Source organism: Ammodytes marinus (genome assembly GCF_949987685.1).
Source record: "Ammodytes marinus genome assembly, chromosome: 6".
Lineage (NCBI taxonomy): Eukaryota > Metazoa > Chordata > Actinopteri > Uranoscopiformes > Ammodytidae > Ammodytes > Ammodytes marinus.
The window spans coordinates 29296880-29314297 of record NC_137235.1 but is presented as its reverse complement, the minus strand read 5'-3'; the positions used below and the strand labels follow the sequence as shown (position 1 = coordinate 29314297).

At 39.4% G+C, this 17418-nt stretch overlaps 1 protein-coding gene across 1 annotated transcript in view; it reads left to right on the top strand.

The window, feature by feature from the left end:
* Positions 1-17418, top strand: part of sorcs1 (sortilin-related VPS10 domain containing receptor 1) — a gene marked incomplete at both ends in the record, with an annotated part of 176761 nt that overhangs the window by 103264 nt on the left and 56079 nt on the right. The window contains 5 exons of the mRNA XM_080028890.1: positions 5228-5301; positions 11912-11976; positions 14239-14357; positions 14591-14680; positions 16312-16491. Coding sequence (XP_079885016.1) covers positions 5228-5301; positions 11912-11976; positions 14239-14357; positions 14591-14680; positions 16312-16491 — 528 coding nt within the window. The remainder of the gene's footprint in view (positions 1-5227; positions 5302-11911; positions 11977-14238; positions 14358-14590; positions 14681-16311; positions 16492-17418) is intronic.

The window sequence follows — 17418 nt, the reverse complement described above, 5'->3', positions numbered from 1 at the left end:
TTAACTGATATCTGAAGTCTGGTCCGACTCTTAATCTTATTATTCATTCTTTAATCAGGTAATATCTGATTGCATTTTTTTTTAAATAACCAATTATAGACCTCTTTGCCAAGTCAAAGGGATTGATAAAAGTGCTTTTTTTGAATTTTGGAATATTTGAGAACCTTTGTAAAAGGAAAAAAGGCTTATCCCTTTAAACATTTTACTACAAAAAACATGATTATATTGTATATTAAGTGAGGGACCAAAAAAGTATCATTTTGGTATTGTCACTGGCAGTAAAATGCAGCTGTTCAGTGTTCAGTCAAATGTCGAATCATAAACTACACCGTAATCTTACCCTATAGGGTTTAGATACACAGTGCAAATTGTTTTCAGCTTAATACATTAGGCAAAGTATGGGTAAGAATAATTGTGTGTGTCAACTGGATACGGATAGAGATAAAGATAGGAAGAAAAGAGAGAGGCTAAATGTATAGACGTTTTAAAATAACCACATTAATAAAATGTTTTTCTTGCAGCTTAACCCATTTGGCTCTAATGTTTTAGTAGTGATGAATAATGGAGGCAGTCTCCCCTGCTTAAGCGACGTGTGGATGTAGACAGTGTATGTGTGTGTGTGTGTACGTGTGTGTGTGTGTGTGTGTGTGTGTGTGCGTGCGTGCGTGCGTGTGTATGTATATGTGTGTGTCTGACCCACTCACACACATTACCGCACCATTACTTCTTACTTCTCCTCCTCCATTTTCAATTCATTTTCAAGTTGTAATTTCAGCTTTCTATCACTTTGGTTTTTACTTATTTAAAAATGTGGCATTGACTCCCAACTTACTGGCTATGAACGGATACAATTAAATAAGGTTCCGTACTCCCAAGACACTTGCACACTTGTCCCTGTTGATCCATGCTGTGCTTCAGCACGGTTGTCCCCCCTCCCTCCTCCCACACTGGCCAGGCCAGGCCTGCACTCACTTTATAATGGTCGGCCCATTAGCATCTGTACCGTACCCAAGCACACCTCTCCCAAGTGTGCCGTGGCCGAGGAAGTGTACCGTACTTGAGTACAGATGGCACACTCACACTAGTCAAACATACTAGACTTTAGGGGGCAAACGTTATCCGGGCACGGTACAGATAGCCTAGTGTGAGTGCGCCCTAAGTCACCATGTTGTTTTAGGCGCAGGTTTGGGTTTTTGGAGCATATTTGAAACCGATTGTTTTATTATATTTTCATCTGGCCAAATTTAAAAATATACCACTACCACATCAGACCAACTTTACTTTTTACATGTCTGTTGCGTTCATGGACGCAAAGGAAGTGTACAGTGCTTGAGTCTGGTATACGGACCACACTGGTCAAAACAACTAGACTAGCTGTCAATCATTCTGTACAGATGGCGTACTGTAGTGTGAGTGTGCCGCTAATGAACAGAGCAATGATTCCATGGTGCTCATGGGTTTAAAGCATCACAAGTTATCACACAGTGTCAAAGCATATAAATAACAACCATATACAGAAAGACACACACACACACACACACAAACACACAAACAGAAATACATCCAAATCGAGAAATGGTGCCAGCAAAGCACAGACGACAAACTGTTTCCAAGGGGACACTAAAAAGTGATGTAAGATGTTCAGACAGACAGTGTGCTGGGAGTTGGGATTAGCTGTAAATCAAGTAGCAGGTGGTAGTAGTGTGGTACTTGTTTACTGTTTACAGACCTTGTAACAGGAGAGTTATAGAATGCAGTAGCTTTCTTCTGGTTACGCCAAATTCACAAGGTTGTATGAAAGAGGTTACAGAGAGACGAAATGGGTTCAAGTTGAGAATCTCGACCTCTATATTGGTAAACTGCCCATACTGTATTTTGGAGTGTACTTGAAGGGAGACAATGAATTTGAGTGTGCTTAGCAATTAAGTCTGAGGGTTAAGTTTGAAAAGTGATAGATAAGTGCAGTCCACTTGGGGTCGTCCCAAATGTTCCCAGATTTCTATGGTGCATAATGAAACGTTTATTGATGTCATATTTGGTTTTGAGAATAAAATACGGCTGTAAGTAAACAACACTGCACCGGCCGCTGCTGCAGTTTGTAGATTGATAGAGAGAGAGAGAGAGAGAGAGAGAGAGAGAGAGAGAGAGAGAGAGATAGAGAGAGAGAGAGAGAGAGAGAGAGAGAGAGAGAATCCAGTATCGTGCTATGTGCCTGCTCACTTTCATTCACTTGCCTACATAGTAGCTCGCTGTGGGAGAAAGATAATTAGTCAACGTGATTTTCCAACCCCCACACACACACACCACCCACCCTCTTACCACCATATCTCCTTTCAATTGCATCTGCTCACCACGACTTGGCATGACAACCCTATCACCAATGCTGTTTGACATGACAACATACACACACCAGATGCACTCGTTATACAGTAAATATAGATTTATGTCCATTGTTGAGCGATTCAGTAAACTGACAGAGCTGAGAGATAATATTTAGATACAGAATATATCTGGCAATAGTGAAAATGTATGGGATGCATCATAGACAGGCTGTGTTCTCAAGGATGTTTTTTTAAAATGCAAGGCTACACTCCGCCCTTTGGGACAAAGTAAAAAAAATATGCAATTAGAAAATAAATGAATATAAACAAACAGGGTCACATTTTGTTACTCGCTAATAAATTATTGTTTACACATTACGCATGGTTGCTCATGCTTAAAATGGAGAAAAGTCCAGATTGAAAGACTGAAATAAGCTTTACGCCTCATTAAATTTGCAGCTGTAAGCTACAGAGCAAACACTGGATTTGTCATTGTGCTTTTTGTTGAAGGATGCAGGGTTTGTTTGGAGACAAAAAGGACTTTGGTGAGTATATCAGTAGTTTAGCTGATGTACTGAAGAACCAACAGACCATGTAGGCAGACTGCAATTACAGAAGTCTTTCGTACACACTTTTGTCACATTCTATTTCGTATGTCTCTCTCTCTTCCAGTGTCTCGTCTCAAGAGATACCCGTCTCAAATCACTTAATGCAGATGCAAATATGTTAGCAATGTGTCATACATCAAAACTAGTCCATTTTATTAACTGTATAAATTACAATCTCACAAATCACCCCTTTGCCTCGAACTTCGGGTCATGTCATATTTAAAAGGTGCATTATGGAACTTTTGGGTGTTTCAGAGAAGTGAAATGACTGAATAAACTAACGTGGAATATCACTGGAAAATGTGATCCCTGGAACACTGTTTGAAGTTAGAAAAGCTTTCTGAAAAGTTACTCTTTCACTATTGTTGTTTACAGCCGCAGGTCCCATAGTTTAGTTTACATCCCTTTTCTAGTCTTACATTTGGTACCAGGTGCCTCAACATAATTTGGTTTTGATTTATGATGATGTAATTATTCAATACTAAGAATTACATGTAGAGTAAATATGTTTTTGTGAACTAAATAAAGGCCCTGCAAATGTAAACAAAATCCCCTCATCTGAAACTGCTAGGAGCACTTTTAATGTGAAAGTTAGATATTGACTCCTGTGAAGGTCTGTTTAGAGACGCATATCTAGGTCCTTAGCTACTAAATGCAACACAACATTGACTGGCCCTGAAGCTAGCTTTGTTCAGCACATTCCATACTGTAAGTTTGGGATAGCATTTTTTCGGGAAAACAGCTGCTTTCTGCATCTATAAATAATATTTATAAAAGCAGCCACATTGACCCAAACAGAAAAAACTTGCTCACCAGCTATAATTATGGGCTAACGGTGGCCATAAGCTCTGTGTATATAGGACAAATATAACCAGATATACGGTAGCTGCATTCAAAGAAACACAGATAGTGATTTTTCTTTATGTATTTTCACAATCAAATACACAGTATATATTATTTGTTTGTCGTATGTAATCAAACCCCTTAATATAGACTTAATAATTAATTAAGTTCAAGAAAAAAATTTATCTAGCTGAAACAGACCTGCGATCCAAATTCATGGGAACAAATGATGCACTTGAGGGGTTCTTATTGTTACAGACATTTTGTCATGGTCTGTCGTTGTCCTGTCTTGTTTTGGTGTTTCCTGTTTTATTTTGGTATGTCTGTCTTGTTCCTCCCCATGTCCTGTCAAGTTTCCCTCCTGTTTGATTACTGCTCCCTCCCCTAATGTGATACACCTGTCCCTCGTTGTCTACCCTGTCTTGTGTGTGTATTTTACTCCCTGTGTGTCACTGTTCTGTGTCTTTGCATTGCACCTGTTGGTGAGTCTGTCCTGTGTATGTTCTGTGTTTCCTGTTCTCCTGGACTTTTTGCCTGTTGGCCTTTTTGTTACATTTTTGGACAATAAATAATCTTGTTTAACTTTCTGCATCTGGGTCCTACTTGCCTGCCTGTCTGCCACTTACCGTAACACATTTAGTTCCATTGCACGGAGATTACCCATTCAAATCTCCACCCCTTCAGTGTAGGGTGCGAAAATCTCAGCATTCAACTGATTTACTGATTATCCAACAATGGCTCTTTTGAGACCTCCCTCCACACTTTGAGGCTCATCTCCTCATCCCCTTTAATTTACGTAGGCTGCTTACAGCAAGGGGCATTGCTCTATCTGTCTTCATGGTTTCATTGTGTGTGTGTGTGTGTGTGTGTGTGTGTGTCCTCTTTGTAAGTGGAGTGGCCGTGTCTGATTTGTTTCTTCATTCTCTTATCCAATGCTAAGTCAGGCCTTGAACTAAGAACTAATTTCTTTCTTTGTGTGTGTGTGTGTGGCAAACACTTGTGTTCGGTCACTAATGGGTTTGCATGTGGGAGGGCAGATAGTGCTTGAATTCCTCAATGTCCTTAGACCATGCCATTCCTCTGAAGTGTTCTGTAAATCTTGTGTACATTCTCCTTTAATTTAGCGGTTCCAAATATAGAACTTGTACGTGCAGTGTATGCGTGTGTGTGTGTGTGTGTGTGTGTGTGCGGAGTATCTAGGTGTGGGTGGTGTGTGTGTGTGTGTGTGTGTGTGTGTAACTACAAGAGTCTGCCACTTGTCAATAAAAGGGCTGCTGTTAGGGGATTAGTGAAGGGCTTAGTGAAATGTGTGAAAGGAAAACTTAGAGAAAAGGCCATTGCAAATGCATATGGCAGCCTTTTAATAGAAGGATGTCTTGTGTTGAATAAAAAAGGTACTTTTGATTGGCTGCTTACATAAATACTGACTGGTTGCCATGATTGTCTTGTTAACAGCTCTACAGCTCGGTGGAGTTTGGGAGGAGGTGGCAAGTGGTCCATGAGAGAGTGGCTCCCAATCGTTTCTACTGGTAAGTATTAAGGGAATACTTCACCCATACGGAACCGGCGTTCTATCATTATAAAATCGCTATTATAATATAATGAATGAGGTTTTTCTTCTCTCAGTCTTCCCTCAGTCTTCCCTTGGCCCAGCTGTCCTGTCAATCCTCACCCTATATTTTACCATGTGAGATGTCACACATGGTAAAATGTAGGGTTAGACAGTGAGACCATAAATACTCTTTCTGCCTTTTCTCAGACAAGGATGAATTTATTTCTAAAATGTTTGCACTTTTATTCTACATAGGATCTCAGAGTTCAATACACTTTCATATTCCCACCGGTGAAGTAGGTCTTTAAGATATTGACATTGCTGCATTAAATTGTAGGCAGTAAGATCCCTGAAACGATATTGGTTTTGTTGTAGTCAGCTTATGGCTGAATGAAAACAATTACTTATAGCTGTAATCTTATCTTGCCAGTTAATCATTTTCTGTAGACCTTAATTCAACTTAATGTCTAAATGCAAGACCTTGTTTTGAACATGCTAAAACGTATGCATGTAAGAACATTTCTACAAAAAAAAAATATATATATATCCTTAAACTTTTTTCATACATTTGAAATGACACTCACACTGATATTATACAGTCATATGAAAAAGTTTGGGAACCCCTCTCAGCCGGCATTATAATTGACTCTGCTTTCACACAAAAAAGATAAAAGTGGTATGTCTTTAATTTACCAGGAACAGCTAAGTACTGGGATGTTTTCCAAACAAAGATTTTTTTAAAAGCAGTATTTAGTTTTATGAAATTAAATAAAATGTGAAAAACTGGCTGTGCAAAAATATGGGAACCCTTGTGGTCTTGCTGATTTTAATGCATGTAACAGCATGTAAAACTGATGACTTTAAACACAAAATTGGTTGGATTATGTTGTTAAGCCTTGAACCTCATATACAAGTCTGTTTAAACATGATAAAAGGTATTCTAGGTGCCTAAATGCAAGTTCCACTTCTCTTTGACTCTCTGCAGAAGTGAGACAGAATGCGATCATCAAAACAGCTCCCAAAAGATCTTAAAAACAAAGATTATTCATTGTCATGGTTTAGGGGAAGGCTACAAGAAGCTTTCCCAAAGGTTTCAATTGTCAATTTCTACTGTAAGGAACGTTGTCAGGGAATGGAAGGACACAGGCACAGTTGCAGTTAAACCCAGGTCTAAGCAGACCAAGAAAAGTACAAGAGCGGCATATGCGGCGGATTGTGAGAATGGTTGCACACAACCCAAAGATCACCTCCAAAGACCTGCAAGAACATCTGGCTGCAGATTGTGTATCTGTACATGGTTCTACAATTCAGTGCAATTTGCACCAACACATCTGTATGGCCGGGTGATGAGAAGGAAGCCCTTTCTGCGCCCACGCCACATATACAGTTGCATGGAGTATACAAAAGAAAGACATTCTGAACAATCATTACAATTTAATTTGTAAAACACTTGGTCTGGATTAACTGATCAATTCAGATTAAAGCCACTACGAGTAACATGGCACGTTGGCGTCCCCTTTGGACAAAAGCGGTAGTATTTTTACGACGCCAGCTGTCGTGAAGCTGTTTTCTAGCTTGTGCCGGGCGTGCGAGATTCAAATGATCAGGAAGCAATATAGTGCATGTCCGTGTGTTGAAAGTGTGAGGGCACCGGACTCTTTTTGGCTCTGTGAGAGTGGTTAGTGACACAGCATCAACTAATGCCAGTCAGTGCTACACACACCTGATTGCAATGAGTTGATGCAGTGTCACCTCTCACGGAGCTGAAAGACTCCGTGTCCTCACAGAAAGCCAATGAACGAGAGACGGCAGTTAGTATGCATCACAATGAGGTAATGTGTTTATGTTGTTGTAAATAATGACTATTTCAGATGAATAATGGTCGACTCATCTGATGATGGTGAGGCAAAGTAAACTTTGTTTTAGTAGGCTATCGCTCATTCATTTAGGAGTAAACACTGCTGTCTAGGTTCGCTCCCATGAAATTGTGTATACGTTGCTTGGCAACGCCCTCCCGCCCGCCTATCTCTCCCTTTTAGCTTTTCTTCATTGCATTTTCTTTTTTTTCTTTGATGGTTCAGCCCGGTTATCAGTCATTATGACGACAAATAACTGTCTCAAACAAGGCTCCTGCTCCCCTTCCCTCACCTGGAGGGATAGGCTTCTCAAATTGCGTTGCTGCGCCACACTGAAATCTGCGACCGATACGGATATGTGACCATAGAGCATGCACGCGTGAACCGAAAATTGGACTAGGTGTGCGACCAGACCAAATGCAGTAATAAAAACTATATAAAAACATCTTTCTTTTCACTGATGGTCTCGTTTGCTGTTAAAGGTAATTTATGATTATCAGAGGAAACATGAGGCTGTTTAAAAGATATTTAAATGTTACTCAGAGCTGCTTTAAGGTACAACCAATTACCTTCCAGATAACACACCATGTTAATTTGACCCACATAACATTATTTGTCATGGCTTTAATTACATTAGCATAAAAGTTCCTTGAGTGTCCTCCATCAGTGGCTGATAAGGCAAAGAATGTACCATGGATGGAAATTTGCCTCCTAAAGGGCTTTTCACGATAAAGTTGTGAAAAGCCACAAGTTATAAAAACGATCCAAAACTGTCTCAGTTTTGAACTCTGCCTCTGACTAGCATTCAGAGCATTATTAAGAAGTGGAGCGTGTTTGGCACCAACACCTTGTTTGGATCAAGCTGTCCATACAAACCCAAAGAGCGAGCCAATGGCCAAGTCTTTATAGACAGAGATTAGCCAGTTAGTCCACTTGACAAAAAACTCACAAGCTTTATACAAAGCTGACATATATGGCAACAGTGCCAAAAAAAGAAAGCTTTTGACCTTTGCAAAAAAATTGAAGAGTGTTATGCCATGTGGCAAAACGTTCTATGGTGAGATGAGACCAAGGCTGAAGGTTTTGGACTGAACTCAATAAAAACAATGTTTGGCTGAAAAACTAAATAGTAAAACACACCACCCAAAAACACACAGCAGGGTATGGTGTGAGGTCCTCTGAAGATAGAACTTTTTCAACAGAAATACACACGTAAACCCCTGCCAAATATAACGCATTATAGCTTAAGAGAAAGAAGGTGAATGTCCTTGTGGGGCTAAGTTTGACCGAACTCGAAGAATTCTGCAAGCAAGACTGAAACACTTATTTCCCATTCTAGGTGCAAATGTTGATTTAGATTCTAGTCTTTATTACTATTCCAAAGGGGTATGATGATTTTGCTTAGGCACTGTAAAGGGCTGTCGGGTCTTGAACATTTCATTTCATGTAGTGATTGCGTGATTGCATTGTTCTTATACAACATTATTTTTCATAACACCTATCGGTACAACCAGTGTTGAACCCAAGGCCAAATGAGTTTCTGAAATTGTCGGTGTCCTGTACATACTACTATGTCCTTCCCTCTCCATTGAGCCAAGAGTACATGAGCCAGAGACGGGTTGTAAGATGTTCATTCTGCATATTTCAGACATGAACCTCTGTGGCAGACAGCATTATGTTACCAACAGTGTTCAGATGTGGACTGAAGCTTCACTTGTGGGTGCAATGTAACCACTGTTACCGCTTTTGAGATGCTATAAAGTCTGTGAATCTGAAATTATCTAATGTTTACCTTCTTCCAAATGCCAAATAAGTGTCTATGCGGAATTGTTAGCGTAGTCGTTTGCATTCTTTCAAACAAAGACTTACTCAACCATGAACTTTTATATTATCATTCTTTCGTTTTCTATCTTTTTTTGTCAGCTAAATAGTCTGCTACCCACCACACAGACGCTGCTGTCCACCTCATTGGTTTTCTGGCATGTCTGACCTTTTATACAGTAACTAACAGATAACAAAAAAGCTTTTCGCCCCTAACAACTGGCGGTGGAAGTTGTCAGGGTATAGTAACAAGCTGGGGCAGCCATGAGTGAAGGGAGCCTGGAGGGCTGATGCTGCAGAAGCTGTCTTATGAGGTTCTATTTTGGGAGTCTCACTGTGCACTGTGGTGTGGTGGTAAGCCCCTTGTAATGAGGCTGCAGAGGGGAGCCTAAGTCTGCTGTACATTGGGCCCATCACCCATGTAAAGATGGGATGTGGCCAGTGTTGGGCTTGTTACTCCAAATAAATGATATATACGTATTACTTGTTAATCTTTTTAAAAGTAACATTATTACTTTACTTATGACTCCATGCCAAATGAAACCGACTAAATTCAGCTATCATTTATACTTCTGTTAGCTAAACAATTGCAGCATTATAAATGTTTCGCATAGGACACTGCACATCTCTAAAATAACACCTCTAGAGCTGCCTGTATTTGATATCGTAGCAAGGCGAAAGCTACAGCTCACCACTAATGACGCTTCACCACTAAATCGCATACCTTCTTTACTGTACTGTCCTATACTCTTCTGCTCCATTTTGGTACCAGGTCCTTTTCTGGAGGTCGTTTTCCATTACAAGATCGTACCCATGATAGCCCCGCCTCTGTAGCTGGTTGTCATAGTGACGTAAGCAGATAATGTTAGAAGCTAATGTTAGCAGCTAATGTTAGTAGCTAATGCGTTTCTACTTTGTTGAGCGACCGCGGTGTCATTGATCCCAGTTTTGAAAGAAAGTAGAACAAAAACTGGAGAGGCGCCGCCCACTGATGACGCTCTGACCAATCAGTGGTCTGCTGTGTTTCACATCAGGGTTTGGACCCTGGTTGCTGGAACCTACATGGAATAGGAACCAAACACCAAAAACTTTTATAGTGGAAAACCAAGGAAGGCAAGTAGAGGAGAGTAGAGTAGATCCATTGCCATTTTGTAAAAAGGGACATTTTCCATGTCAAGTCCAGAGACCACACACACTGTCCACATATGTCCTCCTCATACATAAACACACTACTGTAGGCTGGCAACTTGAAAGCAGTGCTTTGCCGCCATGACTATAAATGCTGAAAATAGACAGGTTTAAACAAACCATACCCCGCCACTGACTGAGTTATCCGGTTGCCAGCTTCACACTGTTCACCCTGGGTACCTGAATGGATTATTCAGTGAAAATGGAAATGCGGTTTTAGATAAGTAGGCCATCCTATTCACAGTTGTGTTTCATGTGGGAAATCACCAATAATAACCAAAACGTATAATAATTAGAAGTTATGGCGTGTCTCTGGCTGTGCGTGCTTCTCATTCCCCCCTCACAGAGAACCTCCTGTATTTTCCATTTCCATTCATGTGTGTACTACCTGTCCACACATTCTCCCATTCCATCTGCATGCCGGCTTTGCTTCTCTTCTGATCGCCCAGTCTCTTTAATACATATTTAATAGCGTAATGATTTTATGCTATTCCATCTGTGGCGCTTCTCTACTGTAAAAGGATACAAAAAATTCAATAGCATTTTCTCTCCTAATGATATCAGGAAATGTTGCAGTGTGGAGCTTGTGGGGTCTCGAGACATTAAAGTCACACAGTGAACCATGGCTCTGTTTCTATACACTTTCTATACATAGTTACAGAAACCCTTCCTGTAACTATGTGTGCATTTTTGATATAGAAATGGGCAAAAGTCGCTCATCCAGGTTAGCTTAGCTCAAACACTGGTAGTCAAGGGGAGCAGGTCAAAATATCAACTTTGCAACATCACTAAATGCTCCTGTGTGCTTGTTGAGACTTGCTTATTTACCACGTTATGTTGCGCTCTATAATTTTAAATGTTACGTTATTTTAGAATAAAATACATACTGGAAGGAAAACCAGGAAGTGCCCCTGACGGTCACGTATATGGTTCTAAAATGGTTCTAATGTTGAGATGATGGCCGTTAAAGATGGTTGATATAGGCTCCACATGAAGTCAAATCAACACCCAAGTGTGTTATTATCTACTAGTATTTCAGAAGACATGTTATGGAAGCAAAATAGCCATAATTCTCTAAACAATGTTTTGCCATTTGCCTTAAACTTGCAATTCCCAGGAAAGACAAATATACTCTAATTCCTTCTGACCAATACCTGCTGATGGTTATCTCAGCTGTCATAGAGACTTGACTTAACCCTCTGCAGTTGTAACTGTGCGTGCCTTTTCAGTGTACAACACTCACTCAGGTCAGACTACAGCCCAACGATTTATAGGGGGAATCTGCCCCAAGACAAATAAAGCAGCGGTGGACGTTCACTGAAAAACACACATTTGTCTCTTGGTTCATAGTATTAAAAAAAGACTAATGTTGCGATAATGGCCGTTACAGATGGTTGAATGGGAGAAATGTAAACAGAGTCATTCAGTCAATACACAACTAAATGTACATGCTTAGCTTTTATGTTCTACTTTAGAAGACATGTTATGGAAGCAAAATCGACAAAAACATCTCTTAATTGACTAGTGCTTTACCAATGTTTTTTTATTTTTTTGCATTTCGCCTTAAACTGCAATTCACAACGTAGACAAAGACTTTGCGCTGTATACTTTATCAGGTCACTGCCCATACTACCATAGACTACAGTATATAGATGGAATCTTCCCCCGAAGGCAAGAGACCAGCGCTGATGTCCACTGAACATTTGTCTGTCTGCCTTTCAGGTCCAAAACGGGTTTGGACAAAGAGCCAGGCTTAATCCACCTGGAAACCAGCATCTCTGAAGGACGTGAGTTAATTGAAAACCCGAGAGCATTTTTTCTCAATGTCTTTTTTGGGACTGTATCGTGAGCATTGTGTTCAAGTCGAGAGGCAGTGGGGGAGAGGAGTTGTGTGTGGTGGACAATTCAGAGGAATGGGGTAATGCAAAGGGACAGCGGAAATGGCCGGGGTCCGGGGAGGACACACACAATGACAATGGAGAGAAAAAGTAATGCATATATTAGAATGCTTTTTTTAAATGCAAGTCATTTGGCTCAGTGGTGCTCTCGTAGGAAGAGGGATAAAGGACTCATCCTCCTGAATGACAATGAAGACTGAGATATTGTAGATTGACATGCAGCATTGAATTCAATCTGCCCTCTCTGATGACAAAACTATTTTTACTTGTTTTTTTTCTCATTATTTCATTCGTTTTTAATGTATCTGTTGAGCAAATTATTATTCACATTGTCAAGTACTTGTCAGGGTGTGATAATGCCGTCGGGAGTTTTTTTTAGCTTGGGGTTTAAGACTTAAAACAATATAACAGAAAACCTGCATTATAACTTCAGGACATGGATGTTCCAATATGTACAACATGCATTATGGTAAATGTTGGACTTTTTTAAGCTTGACCCATATAAGGACTAAAAGTCAGGATATCTTAGTGTTAGACACACAAACGTAAAAACTTCCTACAAACGTAATTTCCTGCAAACGTAATGCAAATCTGCAGTTTCTAATGATATAATCCCACTAATGTAATCATTTCCCATTAACATAATTTTTTTGCAAACAATTTGATTATGTTTGTGGGCTGGTAAAATCTTCTGCTTTCAAAATTGCAATAACTTACAATTGCAATAAATCACTAATATAATCAAAATCTGCAGTTTATACCAGCTACTTATTCTAAATGTCTTCAGCTCAATCAACTCAGTATGGACTCCTCCTATCATGGGGCGTGGCTAACCCCTTGCCCCTGCTCTGGCCCCTCCCCCTTTGATATCTAACTCACAGGAATGGTCAATCAACTCGCTAGTAAAACAAAGAGGGGGGGGGGGCGTGCCCCTCTTTACACACTTGCATTATTGTGCTTGGCAAAATGTATTTAGAACAGTTTTCTATTTTCAACAGCATTAAAAAAATGAAAACAATGAATGGGCCAATCATCAAAATAATAGATTTTTCTTGTCCTTGCCCATTACATATCAGACATAGCGTGAACAGAACTATGCACATAATCATTTATTTTAAACCTAAGGTACACCAATATCATATTGTTTAAATATTTAACTGTTCTGAAAGTTTACAATCATTTTAAGGATCAAATATTATTATCTAAAACTGGGTTGAAGAACCCACCTCCCCCCTTGTGTTACTATTGAGTTGAAGACATTTAGAGTTTGTAAAAGCTGCATATTCTGATTAAAATTGTGATGTATTTCTTGTATGGGTTATTGCATTATTACAATTTTACAAAAAAGTGGAAGATTTGTACCTTCCCACAAATATAATGAATCCCCTAAAGTGACGTATTAAGTGGGTGGTATAGGCAACTGTTGCGTTTATAGGAAAATTATTATGTTCTTAGGATTATTACATTAAAATCTGCTTTTTTATAATTTTTTTGTTACATTCACAGGGAATTTCGTTTGGTCTAACAGCCCTATTTCTATTTCTGGCACAACACTCTCTTTGAGGCCAAAACATATAAAATAGAGGAAAAGCCAATCATACAAACAAAACCTGGCAACCATCATTGGTGTCAGATGTTACAGTCACACCGACAGAGACACCACCATCACTATTGATCATTGTGCGTTTGGATGGAGGCAGACACATATTTGGCAGATGCTAACATGTGGAGACAGCAGGCTCTCTCTCTCTCTCTCTCCCCCCCTCTCTCCCAGTGCAAAAGATTGAAGGCAAAGAAAAAGCAATTGGCCCCTCTGGTCATCTGTCTCACACCCTGGCCCCCCTTCCTTACATTGGACCACTTTATTGACACGAGTAATGTAGGAAAGCTAAAAGAGGTTCACCTGGCTCTTGAGTTGAAGGCTGCCTTTCTTCATTGGCTAATAACATTGCCCATGCGTGTGTGTGTGTTTGCGCGCAATTGTGTGTGTGTGTCTTTGTGTGTGTGCGCGCGTGTGTTTGTGTTGTGTGTGTGTGTGTGTGTGTGTGTGTGTGTGTGTGTGTGTGTGTGTGTGTGTGTGTGTGTGTGTGTGTGTGTGTGTGTGTGTGTGTGTGTGTGTGTGTGTGTGTGTGTGTGTGTGTGTGTGTGCAGAGGCGCTGTATGTCACCTGCAAGCTGCAGAACTGCACGGATGCCAACAAGGGCAAGCCATTCCCTGGCTACATTGACCCCAATTCTCTGGTGGTGCAGGACGAGTATGTGTTTGTCCAGGTAGGTAATTGTCCAGTTTTTGCTCTGTTGAAAAAAGTTTAAAAAAAAACCATTTGAAACAGCGTATGAGGCAGAAAAGTGGCAATGTTTTTTTGTTGTGGGGTAAGACAATATTTCAAGGTTATTTTATAGAGTGCTATTAGTCTAGCCCTTATGTGCCACTGTGCTTTTAATGCTTGATCTGTTTTTCCCCCCCCGAAATGTTTTGACTCAACATTTTCGTCAACTTAAAGGTGTCGACCGTGGGGAGGCCAATATACTATGTGTCGGCTAAAAGAGATGTCTTCACGCCCATGAAACTGCCCAAGTACACCCTGCCCAAGGTAACAAGCATAACGCCTGGTACCACTATGTCGTATTACGTATATCTTGGTTTCTTTATTTCTTTCTCTTTTTTTGGTGGCTAGATTTAACTAATAGGAATATAGGATAGGCTTAATAAACAAATACTACTTCTTTAAAATTTGAATTATATTATCATTATATTACTCATGAGATCTTGATGGTTGTCAAGTAGTGTATTAAGGTGAGACATTGCAGGTGAATAGGGTAAAATGTCTAAGTTATATTATGTCTTCATGTTGCAAGTTGCTTACTTTTATTGAAACAATATTGTTGTGTATTACAATTATTTCAGAAATGATTGAATGCATATGCAAATGTGGCAATATCTAACTAATTATGTGTTCATTTGCAATTATTAAAAAAAAAAAAATGACAGATGTTGGATAAAGCCAGAGTTCAAATCTTTATTTAATTTTTTTTGCAACATATTAGTATCCAAAGTCTTTATTGAATAGATTTAGGATACAGCCTTTTCTCATTTTATAAATCCAAAAAGAATATGTACTAGTCTTAAAAATGCCTTTTCGCCTTAAATGAACAGATACTCTGAGATCTGTACGATTGACACATAGTTAATAATCCCAGAGTTTTATAGCAACTATACAGTATATGAGACACATTCTAATTTAGTTTCAGTTTGTGGACATTTCCCTGCATTTCAAAAGCACACAATATACATAGATACCGACCAGCCCTTTTTTGGTATGTAAGCTAAAGTGGCAGTAAAAAGACCAGTTCATTTGCAATAGCTCTGCGTGACACACTCTTCATTATTTATGGGACAAATCAAAGCCGAACAGTAACTTTCAGGACTGTTATTCGGCGCTTTCTCGTCACATCCCCCATTGACAATTTAGCATGTTTTATTCAATCAAGCCCTAGGCGGCCTGCCCCGGTATATCTGTGTGGGCTCACTGTGAGGTGTTAGGCACAGTCAGAGGTAGATGAAGCACACTATCAAACAGCACGCCTTCTCCACCATAATCTCTGCCCAATAAACCCCGACTAGAGCCGTAATGACTGTAGTATTTCCTCTTACTGTAGTTAACATGGCTGAGCACAGAACACAAGCTTAGTATGATTATTGAATATGATTCGACCCCAGCAGGAGAGGAAGAACAGTATAGTTTGTATACGGACACCTATAGTACACATTGAAGTGCACTTAGGTTATTTGTGTATTTATTTCATTCATTTTAGCATAAATTAATGTAAAGGATAAAAAAAAAATATTTTCTGAAGAGCATGTTTGAAACATATTTTTTTTGTGCCTTTTTTATCAAAATAAGAATGAATGCTGTATTAACAAAACAATTCCCAAAGTAAAGGTGGAGGCAGCGATTTTGGAAACTGCTAGCTGTAAAACTCACAGTAGATGTTTTTTTTTAGCGCACACACTGTACTCGCATGTAACAGATCTTAAGATATTCACTGATTTTAACAAAGTGTTTTTGACAACGAGTGTTCTCCAGAATTGCTGACTCCATCTTTAAATACACCATCTATATGGCTGTGTATTGCCGCCACCATTGGAAAATAAACATTCCACTCAATTTCTCATTCCAACAAGAACATGTGCGATTGTAATGCGATTCTTTTCACATTTCAGGACCTGCACGTGATCAGTACGGATGAGAACCGTGTGGTAGCAGCCGTACAGGAGTGGAACCAGAACGAGACCTACAACCTGTATGTGTCGGACACATCTGGGGTTTACTACACTCTGGCTCTGGAGAACGTAGTCAGCAGCATGGGCCCTGAAGGCAACGTCATGGTCGACCTCTATGAGGTAAACACACATGGATTTGGTTGCAAATTATCCCTGCGTTCCAATCCTCTTACTTCCCTACTATTTAGTTAGCCAGAAAAAGATTTAGGATGTCCCAATACATGCACGTCAACATTTTGGAATATTTGTCTTTATTCTTGACATTTCTCGACATGAAAAAAACATCTTCCTTATCTGATTTTTTTTCTCTCTCCTGTGGCCCTAAAACTCTTCTGTACTTAAGTATGTAGTGTAGTAAAAATAAAAAGTATGTGATTTGGAGCGCAGGGTTAATTTCAGATATGTACTTCAAGTTTTAAATGATGTGCTTCAAGTATCAGTGTATTCTACTGTGCTAGAAGTAGAACGGCTGTGCTTTAGAATTTTGGAGAAAGTCTGCAGTATTCATTTTAGCCAAGCTCCTCTTTGTCCTAAAAGGTGAAAATGTTAACTGTTTTTTTGCTTAAACGTTGGTATCATCACGAAACTGTGCAAGTTGATTGCTTATAATGAAACAATTACATTTTGTATTACAAATGTATTTGTCCATGAATGTTTGAATACATATGCAAATTTGGCAACATATAACTACAGTAAATATGCTTAAGTATGCATCTATTTAAGAAACGCTAATCTAGCTATTGGAAAATGCCAGAGTTAAATGATTTAATTTAGGGCTGTCAAGCGATTAAAAAAATGAATCTAATTAATTACAGGCTGTGTGATTAATTAATCTAAATTAATCGCATACTTATATGACACTTTTATGCCTGTTTATAAACAACTGTAGGCCTATAGGCTACCGTTGGTCTCTCTCTCTCTCTCTCTCTCTCTCTCTCTCTCTCGCCGTCTCTCGTAACTTCTGTCTCTTCCCCTCAGCCAGGCTTCTACATTAAATACATTTAGGAACTAGGCTACTAGCGCCGAAAAAAAACACAAAAAAACAAG